Source organism: Siphateles boraxobius, unplaced genomic scaffold (assembly GCF_051911475.1).
Source record: "Siphateles boraxobius isolate OS27281-9 unplaced genomic scaffold, OSU_SipBor_1 5, whole genome shotgun sequence".
Classification (NCBI taxonomy): Eukaryota; Metazoa; Chordata; class Actinopteri; order Cypriniformes; family Leuciscidae; genus Siphateles; species Siphateles boraxobius.
The window spans coordinates 21,076,118-21,095,514 of NW_027509141.1; the positions used below are offsets into that span (position 1 = coordinate 21,076,118).

The window sequence follows — 19,397 nt, forward strand, 5'->3', positions numbered from 1 at the left end:
AGGACAGTTTCTAGCTAGTAGAGTTAATTGCTCTAATCATTGTTTTATTTAGATACTGGATTAGCTTCAGCAACATGAGACTGCATGGCCAATTTCAATTAAATTGGAGTCACCTTAAACAAGTGATTAATTCTCATCCGCAGATGTCAAGGTGTTTGCCAACACTGAGTGAAACTATGATTTCATGATTACACACACAAAAGGGTGCTCTCTGTAACTCTTTGTCTCCAATTATCTTGTCTTCAACATTTTTCTCTTTAACAGTCTCTCCACAGATTCTTCTATAACCGCCACCTCTTTCCCAATCTTTTTCTCTTTATATGTCCATTATCCTTTTTTATTAAGGCTGTGGATCTATTGTGAAGCCTAGTCTTATTAGGGACAGAGGATAAGCTCTCTGAGAGCAAATCTGATTCGCCTAAAACGCATTTCTGCAACACTGATATGAGAATGGGTTCTCTGTAGGAGGTGATACATCTCACTGAACCCAGATACAAGTCTTTCTGCAGATATGCAGCTTGAAAAAAAAATCAATGATGAGAATATATTCAAAATTCAAGAGAGAGGACTGAAAGCAGACTGATTGATATAGTGCTCAATATGCAAAATATAAAGAATCCTGTGGCAAAACTATGTTAATGTTGCCATTATAGAGTCAGTCAATAATACTAATAAAATAAGTACTGCAATACAAACCTTTTCCCTTAAAAATTAAAAATGAATTGTGTCATTTCACTTCCACTACTGACACCAATTGGAATTGCAAAAAAAAAATTTCAAACAGGCTCCCCCAAATACTCAGCACATCTGCCATTGGTCAGCCGAACAGACAGTCCTGTCCCAAACTCACATCATTGGTTGTTTCTATGTCGGAAACAAATGTACTGATTTTTTTTAAAAGAAATTTACAATGTTAAAAAAGATTTCTATTTCAAATAAAGGCTGTTCTTTAGAATTTTCTTTAGAACTCTGCAGATTCTTAAAAGATTTCTTAAAACTGTATCATGGTTTCCACAAAAATAAGCAGTACAGATGTTTTTAACATTGATAATAATACGAAATGTTTACTGAGCATCAAATCAGCATATTAGAATAATTTCTGAAGGATCACGTGACACTGAAGGCTGGAGTAATGATGCTGAAAATTCAGTTTTGCATCATATGAATAAATTCTGAAGAGACATATGAGACTTTAACAATAAAACATCTTAGTGGTAGTGTGTGTGTGTGTGTGTGTGTGTGTGTGTGTGTGTGTGTGTGTGTGTGTGTGTGTGTGTGTGTGTGTGTGCGTGCGTGCGTGCGTGCGTGCGTGCGTGCGTGCGTGCGTGCGTGCATGCGTGTTACACAGTAATTATGTATATAAAACATTGATAATATACACATTGTTTAAATATATAGATAGAGATTTTCCTCAAAATTAGAACAGAAAATGTTGGAAAAAGGTGCAAAACTAATTTTGAGGTTCAGTTTCTCAGACTTCAGAAGCTCTTCTCATTACATATATTCATCTTGGATCACTTTTTCTTATAGTCTTTTGTTAGAATATTTTAATAGATTTACAGTCTAGCTTATTACTTTACAAGTCTACTGAGGATACAGTTTCCAAACATGATACCCTCAATGATTAATAGTCAGTCACAATGGTAACACACAAGACATTATGCAGTGTACCTCCTCAACAGCTGAACTACAGACATTCTTGTTTCCTAATCCAGTTTCCAGTTTCTTAAACCTCATAAAAACTTCAAATCAGCACGGATTCCATATGTGTCCAAGGACCACTGAACATCGACTGTGAGAAACACTGGACACCAAATCGCTTTTTTTTTTTACATAGCATTTCATTGATCATGAATAATGAGTCATTCATAAAACAGAAATAGACATCTCACTTATTCAGAATTATGAATGATTCAGTATGGTGAGAGAGCAATTTTTGCACCTAAAAGGTCTCTGAGACGCTGACAAATGGGATGTTGGGAGAAACTGAAGAAACTGCACCACAAAACTTACAAAAATCTCAGATCTTACAACAAAAACGACCATAGAATATTACTCATATTAGGTGAATTTAGCTCTATTAATCAATAACTATGTACCGCTGGATGGCTGCTACCAGACATGCAGAGATTCTGAAGTCAGGACTTACCGGAGCAAATATGACCATACACATTTAAAAGCAAAAGAGATATCCAGCTTCAGAACATATTAGATGCTCTTATGAGTATCTGTATCTTCTACTCGTCTCTCTGCTCTATCTCCTCGTCTTGTGAGCTTGTGTCTCCTCGACTGTGAGCTCAGGAGAGGGTTGGCACTTCTGTGTGGCTCTCAAAGTCTAACCCTGCACTCCCTCCTTTGCTCTGCTCTACAGTCACAAACACACATGCCAGAACACAGAGGAACTCCCTAACAAATCATTTCACAAAGTCATGAGTCAGACTGTACACTGAATGCTACAGATCTGCATTCAGATGAAATAAATATAATCAAGCAATAAGGGCAGACCCAGCTAACAGGGAACGTTCTCTGAACCTTTGCTAACGCTCTGGCAAGGTTATTTCAAAGTTATGAACAAATATTCTTTCAGTAATGTTAATAGAACAATCGTTCAGAGTTGTCTAGTCTTTAATAATGTTATCATTAACTTAAAAAGTTATTTATGCATCGTTCATGGAATGTTTCTGAAGCATTTTAGATGCATGCTCGTCCAATGTTTTTTGAATGTTACCATACGAATGCTGTCAAATCGATTCATCGAAATTAATCACTTCTAACATAAAAGTTTGCAAATATATAAAATGTGTGTGTGTGTGTGTGTGTGTGTGTGTGTGTGTGTGTGTGTGTGTGTGTGTGTGTGTGTGTGTGTGTGTGTGTGTGTGTGTGTGTGTATATATACCAACTTATGTTAGATGCGATTAATCGCGATTAATTGATTTGACAGCACTAGTTACAACTTGTTTAGTTCATTCAAACATTCAAAATATAATGTTTGCAAAATGTAATGTTCTTTTAACCTTTGCATAACCAAAAAATAAAAACATTTAAAATATTTCAATTAAATGTTTAGCATGTTAATGGATAGTTTAAAGCTTTATTGATTAAAGCTATTATAAACGTTGTACTTTAAACTTAAGTTTAAAATGTGTGAGTTTTAGAAAAAATACAAAACTACAACTAATATTTTATGAAGATTAAAGCACACATAATCTTTTCATATTAATATGCTGTTATGTATTTGCCCATAACAGGGTGGCATTTAACGATTATACAAAAAGATATTTATGAAAGTACCTTTCATTTTTAAAAAGTTTCAAAGCCCCAAAAGACATCCTACTAAAGTTTCCTGTGACTGAAAGCAGTCACATGGGTTTAAAGCTTCCAAACCCTTTGTTAAAAATGGGAAACTCATGCCATTTTTCCTCAAAGCCACAGCAATGCATTGAAAAAGATGAAACCTATTTTTTAGACCTATCTGTAATATGGATTGGAAGATCCCCAGATGTTAACAAATAAAATTCCCTGTAAACACGCAGGATGAGATAACTCTGACCAATGGGATGTGAAACTCCACCTCTATGTAAGGCACATTTTTTAGCATTGCCGTTAAGGCAACAATAATGTTGTATGTTATGAAAATGTTAGATGAGATGCTGATAGAGTGTATTGTTACTGTCATGTAGATGCCTATTTCAAATGTATGGAAAATGCCAGCTCTGCTAATAAACAACATGATTAATTACCATTAGCTCTATTCGCAGAGGATAAGTACTATCTGGGGACCTGGTGTGATTTAAAAATTACCCCGCCACATCTGAATTTCATGTGGCGCATTCGCACAGGATAACCGAAGCCTGTGATTTTACTCAAATTTACCGACTTATCTCCCGGATATAACGTCAATAGGCTATTGCTTGGAAATTTATTTTAGTTATAGGTCTAGCTGTATGATATATTATGACATAAACAGAATAAAGTTCCTTACCGCATGCTGCTATACATGTCATTCATCTCCTTCTAATCAATCTTTTTGAATTTTCAGCTTTCACTTTCTGCAAATTGTGTAGTTGTGTATAGCGATATTACCCAGCACCCAAAATACTATCAAAACACTCCAAACCAGTCTCCATTTCTCGCGAAAGATGTATAAAAAGGCGCACATGAAACAAAAACCTTGAAAAAAAATGATATACGATCCGGCCAAATTAAAGACATGGCCGATTCGCACGGGATTAAGATCTCAGAGAACCTCCGCAATTATTACAAATTACTAGAGGTCACCAGGTAATACTTATCCAGTGCGAATAGGGCTATAGACAACAGCTATAAGAATTCACTGGCATGTCATTATGGCAAAAACAATGATGCCTTCTCAAGGCTAACCTCAAATTGCCTGCTCACATATCATGCCAAAATAAGTTGGAAAAGCTACAACCCTTAACAATAAAGCTTATGTCTAGGTAATGGAAATAAGTATTAGAGTCTCATGGTGTGCGTTAAACCCTCAACATACCAGAGCTGGTGGTGAATTTCACACATTCAAGAAGTTTCATCCAAGGAAAAGTCGAAAAAATTTTTTTTTAATGGTTTTAGTTTTAGTTAACAATAATAACCTTGCTACAGAAACCTGGAAATTATGGTGTTTGCAGTTTATACTTAAAAAAAATGTGTTCAAAATGTAAAAAAATTATATAATGAGCGAGTACATTGTGAATCCATTTTCCAAACCGTGTTTTTGTCTAATTCTGAATCATACTGTACACCTATAATAAGTGTTTGTGTTTATGTTTTACTCTTTTAGACTGGTTCAGGTCGTACCACTGTGGAGTACAATGTTCTTCCGCAAGACGCATGTAGTTCTGTTTATTAACCACTAGAGCGGCAAAAGTTACGGACTGTGGCTTATATTAAAGGGGCAATAGCTTATATTAAAGGGGCAATTTAATAAAAATGAGTATATAATGCTGTTTTCACTAAATAGGCAGGAAGTGCAGTTGTGTTCTGAATGCACCGGTATGTTTTCCATATACACCAAACTCTTTTATCTTAAAAAAACAAGATACTCACTATATTTCCCATTTAAGAATTCAACTAAAGTATTAAGTCAAAGGATTCCCCAGTGTGGCTTTTAGACTCCACTTAGTATCCAGTCCAAGAGCTGAGATCCTATTGTGACGGATTTATCCACTCACCACAAGCAGTCAAACCAGAGAGCCTGTGCTGATGCAATCAAATGAAAGTGTGTCTGACAGAGGTAGAATCACACTCCACTTTGGTTGAATCTAATGGACAGGTGTGAGAAACCCATGGGACAATGGTGAGCAGTGCGTGGGAGCTCGACAGCCAGTAGAAAGGATGCTTCTCTCTCAACGACCCATATGTGCGTATAGCAACTGTTGAGCTCGTAATGAGTAGAGGTGTCCCGTTTTTGTCTTTCCCCACCAGAATATTTTCACGGTTTCTAAACAACAACAGTAATGAGACGACTTCAATCTGTGCCAGAGAGAAACTGTGTCATGCTTCTATCTTCAGTGGAGGGTGAGAGTGACCTAGGGTTTGGGGAATGCCTCACTTCAATTTTAAGATGAAGGGCTTCCACAGGAATAGAATACCTTCTTTTAAGGAGAAAGCTGTAGGTACCACAGGGTTCTTCTATGTGCTTGTGGATCACAATAGGTCATGAAATCCCCAAAGAAACTCTGATACTCTACTACAATAGGTTATTGAGAAAAAAACATTAAGATGTTCGGCTATCCATAAAACGATGACAACATAATGTTCTGTAACATGTATTTGTCTTCCAATTTCTATGGCAATCATAAGAACTTTAATTGTTGGCAGTGCAGGAATTGCTGTAAAATTATAAAATAAGATAGAAAATAATAATAATAATAATAATAATAATAATAATAATAAATCAAATTAAATAATAACATAGAAAAGTTATAATAAAACATAAATATAAAAAATTTAAACTATGAGAAAAATGTATGAAAATGTTTTCTAGCCATCATCTAGTTAATGAGAGAAGTTGACTAGTTTGACTACTTTTTTTTAACAAGCATGCTGTAGTGTTCTGCTCTAACCGAGAATTTGCACACTAAAACTCAATCAGAGTCGTGTCAAGAAAAGTTGGGGCCAATACTAAACGCTTCAAGTAAACCTAAAAGTAGCATAATTATTTAGGATGTCATTTAAATTTAAATTAGTAGTTTAAATATCTAATAAGAAACTGCCACAGAACAAACCAAACTGAAGTTACATCTAATATCTATTCAGGGCCTCCACATTTTTCTGTACATCTTTTTGATTAAGAGTTACAGTATATCGGGATAACTCAATGGTAACAAATGCATTTCAATGAGGAACTCAGTATGTGCATCATCAAGCTACGCCACAGTGTTGCTGCAAACAGTTCCCACAATCCCTCATTGAGGTGTCTATCATTGAGCCTCACTGAAACTTGAGCTGAGGGAACACCTTCAGACACACAGGCACAGATGTTCGCCCTCACACACATTCCCAGAAAGCTACACTGGACAGGCTGAACACTGCAATGATCCATGTCATTGAAATGTATTGCAGTGATACAGATCATTCTCCCAGTGGGAGAGATGTCACATGCTGGAATGAATATAAAATAATATCTAATAGTATTTATATAATAGTTATTTAGTAGTAAATCATTATGGACAAAAACTGTCAACTGGTTTATGGTGTGATACATGTTACAGAGCTTTATTACAGTATCGTTTGATTAGAATGAGAGGTCTCTAGAGTGCTTTATGTCATTATTAAACTGCACTGAATGACTCCATCAAAATTAATCTGCCATTTTCTCCCCTATGTGGAGAATTCTTTATTTTGAAGAAGATATTTTTTTCTATCTTCCAAGAAGATATTGAAGATGTTTGTCCCTTAGGCTGACTTTTTAAATAAATAATTTATTCATTATTATTATAAATAATATAGAAAGTTCAGAATATTTGTGAACCTTTTAACTGTGTCTCTTTAATTACTTTTCCAGAGTGTTTAACTTTTTAATTTGCCCCTTTTAGTTTTCAAATAAAAATCAAGTTAAGCCTATTTATTTATAGATATGGTTGCCAAAACACTCATAAAGTGAGTTTTTTAAAAGTCAGATATGTGTAATAGACAATAATTACACAATTTTGATTATGTAAAACTAACAACATAACAATTGAGTTTTCTGTACTTTATGATAGAATATCTAAACAAGCAAACATTCATTACTGAAAAAAAAGTTATTTAGGGATTGACTTCTAAATGACACTGTATTTATTAAAAATGAATTGAACCAATGATGATTCTAAAAGAAAATGCATCCGGGACCCATATTTCTGTCACGTGTTGGTTTTGTATCTTGTTCTTTTCTGTCATGTGTTCCCCTGTCCTTTCATGTTCAGCTTTTCCCCGTCATGTTGATTAATCTCCCCATGTGTTTCTGATTAGCCACACCCCCTTGTTATCTTGTTTAGCTTGTCTGTTTGTGTATTTATACCTCCATGTTTCAGTTGTGTGGGGTCGGTCGTCGTTTCCTGTAGCTGTTCTGTGTCCCGTTGGCGAGGTCTTTATTCTGTATTTCACTGTGGATTACCTGTTTGTTTAATTAAAGTGCTTGCGTTTGAATTCTCTCTCCGATTCATACTTGCTGCATCGTAACAGAATGACCGACCGAAGATGAATTCAGCAGCACGGATCTCACCTGATCTTCCCAGCATGAGCCAGGAATTCGCGGGTCAGATCGCGGCCTTGGCCCTGGGTAGCCCCGATCTGTTACAGTTCACGTGGGGGTTTATTCCTCTGGCAACTTCCTGCTCCCTCGGAGACGAGGCAATTAAGTTGTGTTACCGGCTGGGGGCTAAGGAGGTCAACCCGAGGGAGCTTCCCAATATCTCTGGTCTGGACTGGAGAGAGGCACTCTCCCGATGTCGGGAGAGCTGGATTTTCACGTCCAGCCAGAGCTTCACGTCAGCCACGTCCAGCCAGAGCTTCCCGTCAGCCACGTCCAGCCAGAGCTTCACGTCAGCCACGTCCAGCCAGAGCTTCACGTCAGCCACGTCCAGCCAGAGCTTCACGTCAGCCACGTCCAGCCAGAGCTTCACGTCAACCACGTCCAGCCAGAGCCAAGGCCCTCTTCGCCGCTGGTTTTGCCCAGCTTAAGGCTCTCTTCGCCGCTGGTCCTGCCCAGCTCAAGGCCCTCTTCGCCGCTGGTCCTGCCCACCTCAAAGCCCTCTTCGCCGCTGGTCCTGCCCAACTCAAGGCCCTCTTCGCCGCTGGTCCTGCCCAGCTCAAGGCCCTCTTCGCCGCTGGTCCTGCCAAGCTCAAGGCCCTCTTCGCCGCTGGTCCTGCCCAGCTCAAGGCCCTCTTCGCCGCTGGTCCTGCCCAGCGCTCAGTCCTCTTCGCCGCTGGTCCCTCCCAGCTCAAGGCCCTCTTCACCACTGGTCCCGTCCAGCACAGAGTTTCACAAGATGCTGGTTCCGTCCAGCACAGAGTTTCAAAAGATGCTGGTCCCGTCCAGCCCAGAGTTTCACAAGATGCTGGTCCCGTCCAGTCCAGAGTTTCCTGACAAGATTGCCGAACCAGAGACTGTTCACATCACTTCTGCTGATCCAGAGACTGTTCACGTCACTTCCTCCGAGCCAGTGTCTACGGACAAGATGGCCGCCTCCGAGCCAGTGTCTACAGACAAGATGGCCGCCTCCGAGCCAGTGTCTACGAACAAGATGGCCGCCTCCGAACCAGTGTGTGTTTTGTCTGTTCCTGAGCCTGAGCCAGGGTGTGTGTTGTCTGTTCCCGAGTCAGTGAGTGTGTTGTCTGTTCCCGAGCCAGTGTGTGTGTTTTCTGTTCCCGAGCCAGTGTGTGTGTTGTCTGTTCCTGAGCCCGAGCCAGGGTGTGTGTTGTCTGTTCCCGAGCCAGTGAGTGTGTTGTCTGTTCCCGAGCCAGTGAGTGTGTTGTCTGTTCCCGAGCCAGTGAGTGTGTTGTCTGTTCCCGAGCCAGTGAGTGTGTTGTCTATTCCCGAGCCAGTGAGTGTGTTGTCTGTTCCCGAGCTAGTGTGTTTGTTGTCTGTTCCTGAGCCGGTGTCTGTTGTTCCTGAGCCGGTGTCTGTTGTTCCTGAGCCGGTGTCTGTTGTTCCTGAGCCGGTGTCTGTTGTTCCTGAGCCGGTGTCTGTTGTTCCTGAGCCGGTGTCTGTTGTTACTGAGCCGGTGTCTGCTCCTGAGCCGGTGTCTGCTTTTCCTGAGCCGGTGTCTGCTGTTCCTGAGCCTGAGTTCCTGCTGTTCTATGTCACGTGTGGGTTTTGTATCTTGTTCTTGTCTGTCGTGTGTTCCCCTGTCCTTTCATGTTCAGCTGTTCCCCGTCATGTTGATTAGTCTCCCCATGTGTTTCTGATTAGCCACACCCCCTTTTTATCTTGTTTAGCTTGTCTGTTTGTGTATTTATACCTACGTGTTTCAGTTGTGTGGGGTCGGTCGTCGTTTCCTGTAGCTGTTCTGCGTCCCGGTCCCGAGGTATTTATTCTGTATTTCACTGTGGATTACCTGTTTGTTTAATTAAAGTGCTTGCGTTTGAATTCTCTCTCCGATTCATCCTTGCTGCATCGTAACAATTTCAGTGCTGTAAATCATACAGCCCTCAAATTCCACAGCTGAGTGTATCAGACAGAGGAAAAGCCTTTGAATCCATGCTTTAAATTAATTTCTCTTGTGTTTAGTATTCAGTTACACAAGGAAATATTTATTTAAACCAAGTGATCTTAGCTTGAGAGATTCGGGGAATCCAATTTCTCATTTATGTGACTTGGTAGAGCACAGCAGAAGAAGTGGCCCTGTATCGGCAGTGCACTCATGCTCATCAGAGAACTGTTCAGTTGTTTTGAATTTAGCTTTAACACTGGCTCACTGTAATGGGGTCCACTAAGAGGCTGCAGCTCAATGTCTAAGCAGTGTAACACAGGTTAAACTGGTCAACACTGTCAAACGCACGACAAATGAGAATATCTAAACACAAACTGTCTTTATTAAATTCACAGGAGAAAAAGCCAAACACAACCACTTTACATTGAATGGATGGGTTGCCCCCTCCAGCCAGTGACACCATACTTACAACGGCAGCTTGATAGCAAAAAGGCACATGGATGGAGTTTGGCGGGTCCCCCTGCTGCACCAGTTCAGGAAGCATCAACTTTAACGATGAATGGTAGATCTGGGTTTGGATGGATTAAGGTGGGAGCGGTGCTAAATACAAACTTGAGCTGATGGAATTCCTCTCCAGGACAGAGACTTGGGCGTCTTGCATTATAGGGAGGTGAGAGGAGCTGACAAGGTCCTGAAATTGAAGATGAAGCGGTGGTAGAAGTTTACGAAGCCCAGGAATCATTGAAGTTATTTTACCGTAGTGGGAGTGGGCCAATTCCGCCCTGCGTCTACCTTACCCTGGTCTTAAAGGAATAGTTCACTTTTTAAAAAAACATTTGCTGATAATTTACTCACCCCCATGTCATCCAAGATGTCCATGTCTTTCTTTCTTCAGTCGAAAAGAAATTAAGGTTTTTGATGAAAACATTCTAGGATTTCATTCAACGAACAAAATGACTCGAAAAAAGATTTGTTCATTGTGATGAAGGAGTTCGAACAGGAGAGTCACGAACGTGCATCACAGAACAGAGCAAGGCGAGCATTTGTGCTTATAGAAAGTAAACTTTTTTATTTATTTTTGAAATGACCGATCATTTCGCAAGATAAGACCATTATGCACCGTCTGGTGTCGTTTAAAGCCATTTGAAGCTGCACTGAAACTGTCATTTGGACCATGGACCGTTTGGTACCCAATGATGTCCATTATATGGAGAAAAATTCTAGAATGTTTTCATCAAAAACCTTTATTTCTTTTCGACTGAAGAAAGAAACACATGTACATCTTGGATGTCAGGGGGGTGAGTAAATTATCAGCAAAAGTTTTTTAAAAAGTGAACTACTCCTTTAATGATGTAGCCCAGGGACTGCATGGATGAACCATGAAATATGCACTTCTCCGACTTGAGGTAAAGATTGTTTTCTCCTAACTTCTGAAGGAGCTGCATAACGTGGAGGCGATTGTCTGCCTCGCTCTAGGAGTAGATTAGGATCCCTTTAATGTAGATGATCACAAAACCATGGAACAAGGCCTAGAACACGGAGGGTGAGTTGGACAGCACATATGGCATGACCCGATATTCGTAGTGCCCCGATAGTGTTATGAAGGCAGTATTCCATTCATCCCCCCTCCGTATACGGATGAGGGTGTACGCGCTAGGTCCAACTTGGTGAAGAGGAACCAGAAGCAGCGGATATTTGTACATGACAGTTTGTTTGTTGTGGGTTCAATAATTGATGCACTGCCACAAGCCTCGGTCCCTGTCCTTTTTTGACACAAAAAAGAAGCTGGAAGCGGAAGGGGATCTAGAAGGAGCTTTTTCTACAAACTCCTATATGGTCTATTGTTTAGGATTGGATAAGAGGTACACTCTACAGGCACAGTGGCCTATAAGGTTGTAAACATGTGGCTGGTTGTTTACTGAACACATCCTGGAGCGTCCCATATTCCTCAGGAATCTTGATCTGGTGATGTTTCTCTGGACTTTCAATGGTGGTTGCTTGGAGAAACACATTGGACGAATCAGCTGTTGATTTGATTCGGGTAGGAAGTTTTAAATATGAATTAAAGCAGTCCCCACGAGAGAATGTTGTCAGTGGTCCAGGAAATATTAGGGGCAGCCATTGTTGTTAACCAGGGGCGTCCCAGAATGATGTAGACTGTTGATCCATCCAGCACCAGCAATGATATTGTTTCAGAGTGGGTTACTCCGATGCGGAGCGTGAGGGACGGAGTGCAGTGAGTTACAAAGCCTTTTCCAAACGGCTTACCCAGGATGGATTGAACATTACATTTATTCTGACAAGGGATCTTCGGGATTTGGAAGCGGTCGATGAAGTTTCTTGAAATGAAGTTTCCTGCGGAGCCCGAGTCAATAAGGGCCTTTGCTGAAACATCATGATGGGCAGACATCACTGATACAGGAATATGCAGCAGAGAGGTTACATTGGGATAAACATTAATGCTACTCACCGCTGGGTGAAGTGGTCACACAGGGAACTCTGACATAAAATGTCTCTCAGCCCCGCAATAAAGGCGCAAATGTTTTTGATTGAGTCTTTGTCCCTCAGTAGGAGATATATGAAATGAATTAACTTTCATGAGTTCCGGGGCTGGTGCTGGAGGATGTTGAACAGGTGTGTTGATGGTAACTCATGTTCCAGCCTGATCTCATGAAAATCCGTCTCTATAGCACGCATTGTGTTTATCGTGCAATTTATATGAGTTTTTAAAAATGAGTTTTTACGTGCATATGATACGCAGTTTTCACGTGCATTTGATGCGCACTTTATTGCGTTTAATATACACGAACCCCACACCACTAATCCTAACCAAACATATAATACACACGCACCCCACACCACTACAAAACCTACCCTAAACCTACCCATGCGTATCCTATGCCCGTAAAAAATATTTTTTGCGTATAAATTGCACGATAAACACAATGCATTTAGTGTGACCGGGCTGCACGTTCACAGGCTTTTAAGTGTTGAGCCACACACATGGATTGGTGAATGAGGTTTTCCAAACCAAAGCTGTCATCAAAGATGGCGAGAATGCATTTGTAGATAAGGTGACAATCCCTGTCGGTAAGCAGTGATAAGGGCAGTTTCATTCCATCCACTACTCAGCCACCGAATATTTGCCTTGTTTTAGTCGAAACAGTTGATCGTGAACTGATAGTGAACTTGCGGTTTGATCAAAACCTCCTTAAAGTGAGTGAAGTAGGCATCCAGAGTGTTTGTTACCTTGCCTGCTTGTTCCCAAATGGTTTTGACCCACTAGAGCGCACGGCCTGAAAGCAGAGAAATTATGAATGCGATCTTTGCTTTATCCGTATGAAATCGTTGCGGTTGCATTTCAAACAGCAAAGTGCATTGGAGAAGAAAGCCACTGCAATTGCGGAAGGAGCGAGTGATGGAGTTGATGGATCAGGTCGGCGAACAGATCAGCGGGAGAAGTTAAAGGAGTCCCGGGATCCATTTCACTTAGTCGGTCTGGGCTTCTGTCAGCGATAGAAGCGACTGAAGCACAGGCAACCGGAAGAACGCTCTCAAGTAGCCTAATTATTGAAGAGATTCAGAGATATAGTACAAGTATCACAGGATGGTGAAAGGCACTCTAGAATGGTTTAAATTTATGATAATAGTTCTTTATCTTTGCAGGATGACTCGGAACTTGTACAAAGGTTGCAGACTGCACATGATTATGATTATGAAGATGAAGATACGGGTAAACAATAAGGTAGAGAGTCAGATAAGTCTTGCACATAGTGGAGAAAAGACCAGACAACTACATGTTGGTGAGAATGTGTATATAGGCAAGTCCCAGGTGATTAGTGACAGGTGCTGTCACTAATCTATATAGTAATTCTTTATACATATTTTTATATTTATTATACAAATAAAGTGATCTTGAATGCAGATACCACAAAATATATTCTGGTTTCAGAATTTTGCTCTTTTGCTCATTTCTTTCAGACAGTAAGTAATCATAATTTGGACCCTCTGCCATTTGGACTGTGGACTGTATATCAATGTGCAAGAAGAAGATTATTAAACAATAGTGGATGTGATAACTTGCAATCAAAATGAAGCAATTAGCGCCATCTGGTGGCAGCACCAAGATGAGCCTCAACACTTTGAGCCTTTACAGTCACAGACAGTGATATGCTTGTAGGGGATTGTTTTCATGACATTTAACTCTTAGCTTAGAAATAATGTATCAAATAATTTACACACAAAATACCAATTATTTTAAGTCAATAAGTGTGGTCTGATCTGATCACTTTTCTGCAGAATGTCTGTAGTACAGCTAATGTGGACTGGGAGTTTAAATCAAGACCCAGAAGAGACAGGTGAGTCATAATTATGATGCTTTAATTTATTCCTGCTTCAGCTACTGCCACTTACTCACTTGCAGTAATTAAAGCAGAGGAACTCCTAATGTGGCTCGCGTGTGTGTGTGTGTGTGTGTGTGTGTGTGTGTGTGTGTGTGTGTGTGTGTGTGTGTGTGTGTGTGTGTGTGTGTGTGTGTGTGTGTGTGTGTGTGTGTGTGCAGGCCAGCTGACAGTCTTGCTGGGCCCGGGACAAGATAATCTTAGATGGGCTTAGATATAGCCTACTTTTACCTAAACTGAATAATAAAAACACGTTTAAATGGGTACATTTTATATAAATGTCTTCATTTTCTTTTCTTACATAGCCTACTGCAGTTCTGGTTAAAACACACTAGACATGCAAAATCTGTGCATTTTTGGCACTTTTGTGTGAAATCATATTTATTTTTTGTCCATCAAAAGTGTGCTTTCACTTTTAATTAAGCATGAGAAGCGCAGCAAAAATAGACTCGGTTCTGGACCATTATCTGTTCACCGATGCCGACAGTGACGCATTTCAGCCGGCTTTTTATTTCTCATCTCCATAAATATATCTAGTAGTAAAGCTAATGCAAGGGCTAGAAATCAATGAATTCTTTGCCAATACTTCCTCATCATCATGGAGAGCGCAGTTCACACCGCTTTCTCCTTTCCACAAGCGCGTCTCTCCCGAGGCGTCTGTCGTTGCTATGCAACAATTAACTTGCGCACCTGTAAAAACGACCGCGCCGCGTCGCTTTTATGAGCTAATATCCAAAATATTTCCTTAGGTGGCTCTTTCCTCCTTTTTTATCAACAAGTGGATTTACAGCCACCATATCAGCAGCACCGCCGCAATGTCTCAACACTTTTATGAAGAGGACGCAACTGCACGCGCTTCGGGCATGAACGCGCATCAAGTAGGCCAACTTTACCGGGTTTGAGAAAACCTGGTACCCGTGGCGTGACGTTTTTAAAAAAAATTAGTACTGACTTGGTGCCGAAGTACCGGGTCTTTGACAACACTCATAAATGTTGGCTGCGCTGTTTCTTTCCTTGCTCTACGTTGACTTTAAGTTACTAATGTTAGTTCCAGCTTCGCCGTCACCACCTTTTTAAAAATATTTGTTTAGGACATCTCGACTCGAAGGCCTCTATTTTCTTCTTCTCTTCTTCTCTTTTCTTTTCTGAGCACCGGACTTGTGCTGACCAGACATTCTGATCGTAACGTTAGCCTACTGAACTTCAAATCAAATGCAACATCAAATTTTTATCAGTGGCCAAACCATTTTTGTTTTGGGGGTGGGGGGGTTCTTGACCACTATTTAAAGGATAATTAGGAAGAAAACAAATAAAAAGCATTTATGTAACTCAAATATTAGGTATTTTTTCCACAAATATGCCTATTTTATTTATTTTTTTAACAATTATTCCATAATTTAGTGAGGGCCCAGTTCTGGTCCCCTCTGGGCCCCTCTGGGCCCCCCTGGCCCCCCTAAGGTCTTAATAAGGGTTAAGCTTAATTAACGGTATTTGTAGCACTATTTTTTTTACCACAATAAATTATGCTTACAATTAAAGTAAATGGGTTCCATTCTTGAAGTTAACAATTTTATAAAAGCACTTATATATAATTGTACTGGCCATAATAAAAAATGGATTCTGGCTTTTCCTGTAGCTTTATACATTTTTTCCCAGAGTTGAGAAGGCAGGTAATTCACAGTGTTTTGACTCACCCAATAATCCAACGAGATGGTTTTGTCCGAGAATATGCCGTTTTTTTTTTTTATTACAAATAAAAATAAAATACAAACAAAAGATGCAATGAGATGCAAAAATGATAAGAGTTTAATTGCAAGACAATGTCAGCACAAGAGCAGCGTGTCAGGCAGGTGTTTGAGCGGGCGAGGTCAAGAACGGTCTCTCTGCGGACTGCTCTCTCCTGTCATGCGCAGGTGGCATCTCTTTTATGCAGGTTGGGTGACACCAGTTACCACCTAAAGGGGGTGCACCCTCACAAAATGCACAAGAAAAAACAAAACATAAGAAACTTAAATGTGGCTCCTACACACCGGCCCCTAATTGTTCTCCAAGAATCAATTATTTTACAACATACAAAAAGGAGCCAAGTAATAAAGTATCCATTCTCCATGTAATGATTAAAACACTACTTCCCTGTATAGTGTTATCAAGGACATCATTGGAGTCGTCATCAGGATTCATCGTCAGCCTCAAGGATCCGGCACAATTTGGTGATGGGCCTCTCAAGGACTGAAGTCTTAGTCTTCAACTTCACAGACCTGACCAAGCCTCTTGAATCTGATGTCGTCTCCAGGACTCTTCCTAATGGCCAGGACCCTCGTGGAGCAGTTGGATCGACCACCAGGACGAGGTCTCCGATGTTGAAGTTCTTCTTCACACCTGTCCATTTCTGCCTCTCTTGAAGCAGTAGAAGATATTCTTTCGTCCATCGGAGCCAGAAGAGATCAGCCATGTACTGGACCTGTTTCCAGCGCCGCTTGGCGTAGATGTCGGACTTCTGAAAGACTCCAGGGGGCAGTGTTGGCATGGTCTTCATCAAAAGGAGATGATTGGGGGTCAGCGGTTCCAGGTCATGGGGGTCTGAGGACACAGTGGTGAGGGGGCGGCTGTTTAGGATTGCCTCCACCTCACAGAACAGGGTTTGAAGGCCTTCATCGTCCGTGGTTTGCGGATGCAGAGTGGAGTTGAGTACCTGCCGGACGGATCGAATGAGTCTTTCCCAGACCCCGCCATGGTGTGATGCAGCCGGTGGGTTAAAACTCCATGCAATGCCATCAGGAAGCAGGGCGTCTTGAATCTTCTTCTGATTGAGAGACATCAGGGCCCTCTTCAGCTCTGCATGCGCACCCACCAAGTTCGTCCCGTTGTCAGACCTGAAGTGCTTGACTTGGCCTCTCCTGCACACAAATCTCCTCAAGGCATGAATGCAGGAATCCGTATCCAAAGTATAAGCCATTTCCAAATGTACTACTCTACTGGACATGCAATTAAAGATGACTCCATACCTTTTGATGGTGCTCCTCCCTCGTCTCACCTCAATTGGACCAAAATAGTCCAGTCCTACATTGGTAAAGGGTGGAAGGTCAGGTAGGACTCTTTCCAGCGGCAGGTCTGCCATTTTCTGCTGACCTACTTTGCCTCTCACACGGCGACAGGTGACGCATTTGGTGAGCACCTTTCTAGCTACGGAGTTGCCCTTTTTAATCCAGTACTTCTTGTGGAGTTCCGAGAGCATGTGGTTTCTGCCACTGTGTCCACTGCGTTCATGAATGTGTCGCAACAATAGCACTGAGATGTTTGAATCTGTGGGCAAGATGCAGGGGTGTTTAGTATCATCTGGCATTGCAGATCTGTGTAGTCTGCCACCTACCCTCAGGAAGCCATCATCCAGCACAGGATCGAGCCTGCAAAGCCTACTGCTGTTGGATACTCTGGGAGGTGTCATCTGCAATGTTGAGAATTCAGGAGAGAAAACTTGTCTCTGACTGTAAATGACAACTGCTCTTTCTGCATCTGCTAGATCTGTCACAGTTAGGTACTGTTCAACATGGGGCTTTAAGTCTACCACCTTTTGGCTTGACTGTGACCTGTCGGAGTGGGTGAGTGGGGCAAACTCTTTTCCTTTTTTAATTTTCCTCATCAAATTTCTCTTCAGCTTGAGGTACCAAGCTACAGCCTTTAAAAGGCTGATCCAGTTTGAGAAATGCAAAATAAGCTGGTCAGTAGGGGTTCTAGGTTTTTCCATGGTTGTGAACACAGTAGTGGTTCTCCTAACCTCTGGATCATCTTGAAGCATGGAGCCCAGTGCCTGCACTACTGGCCAACTTCCCTCTGGTTTCCATAGAAATTCTGGAGCATGAATCCATCTCCTCTGCTCCATGAACCTTTTGGCATTCAACCCTCTGGATGAGTCATCGGCAGGGTTGTCTTTGCTGCCTACATATCTCCACTGTGACAGCTCTGTGTTGTCTCGAATGAATGAAACCCTGTTTGCCACATAGGTTTTAAACCTGGCTTGATCATTGGCGATGTACTTAAGCACCGTTTGGCTATCTGTCCAGAAAACTGAGGGCTCTAAGTCAAGGTGCAATTCTTTCCTCAGCATTCTGTCCACTTTGACTGACAGAGCAGAGGCCGCCAGCTCCAGTCTTGGCACTGAGATGTTTTTCAAAGGGAGCACTCTAGCCTTGCCAAGTACAAAGGTGACATGCACTACATCTTTCGGGTTCACCTGTCTGATGTAGCTCACAGAGCCATAGCCACTCTCACTAGCGTCTGCAAAATGATGCAGTTCGGCACACCTGGTCACTCCGAAGCCCTCTGGTTTCAGACATCGCTGCACACTGGAGCCTTTGATCATCTCCAAGCTGTTGGTCCATTCCATCCATCGCTTTGATATGGCCTGCGGCAAAGGCTCATCCCATCCAAAGCCCGTCTGACAGATTTCCTGTAGCAGCTGCTTGGCAGGCAGAATGAGAGGGGCAAGAAAGCCGAGAGGGTCAAAAACAGAGCTGACAACAGACAGTATGCCTCTGCGTGTATGTGGCTTTTGGCTTAGGTTGATGTTAAACTTGAAGCTATCTGAATCTACACACCATTGCAGTCCCAATGCTCTTTCAACTGGCAGGCTGTCTTTGTCAAGATCAAGTGACTTAAGGTCTTTGGCTCTGTGCTCTTTGGGAATGGATGATAGCACTGGACGACTATTGCTCACCCACTGTGTTAGCTGGAATCCACCTTTGCTGCACAATGTAGTGAGATCTTTTACCAACTGGATGGCATCAGACTCTCTGGACACTGACCTGGCACAGTCGTCGACGTAAAAGTTGTGCCTGATGGTCTTTGCTACCTGAGGGGGAAAACAGCTTTTATTGTCAGTGGCAGTTTTTTGGAGAGCATAGGTTGCAATACTCGGGGAAGATACAGCGCCAAAGATGTGCACAAGCATACGGTGTTCTGTTGGGGTCTGGCTGGTGTCACCATGTGGCCACCAAAGGAATCGCAGGTAATCAACATCAGACTTTGCCACTCTGACCTGGTGGAACATTGATTTGATGTCAGCCATGATTCCAATGGGCTCTTTGCGAAACCTCATGATGACTTCAAGGAGAGAGTTGGTGAGGTCTGGACCCTGCAGCAGTTCAGTGTTGAGTGACACACCTTGAAATGACGCAGCACAGTCGAACACTACTCTGAGTTTTTTCTTCTTAGGGTGGTAAACCCCGTGGTGTGGCAAGAACCAGGTTGTTCCTGGTGGCTGCACAAGTTCCTCCTGTGGAATTTCCTCAGCATAGTTGTTCTCAAAGATGTCAGCAAGAAATGCTGTGTATTCCTGTTTGAACTG

At 41.7% G+C, this 19,397-nt stretch overlaps 1 protein-coding gene across 2 annotated transcripts in view; it reads right to left on the reverse strand.

The window, feature by feature from the left end:
• The window catches only part of synpra (synaptoporin a), a 42,757-nt gene that overhangs the window by 10,999 nt on the left and 12,361 nt on the right, over positions 1–19,397 (reverse strand). The window contains exon 1 of one of the 2 annotated variants that reach the window (XM_077203251.1): positions 2,150–2,323. The exons of the other annotated variant lie outside the window; for it this stretch is intronic. Coding sequence (XP_077059366.1) covers positions 2,150–2,173 — 24 coding nt within the window. The 5' untranslated portion in view covers positions 2,174–2,323. Of the gene's footprint in view, positions 1–2,149; positions 2,324–19,397 lie in introns of those variants that run through there. 2 annotated transcript variants of the gene reach the window in all.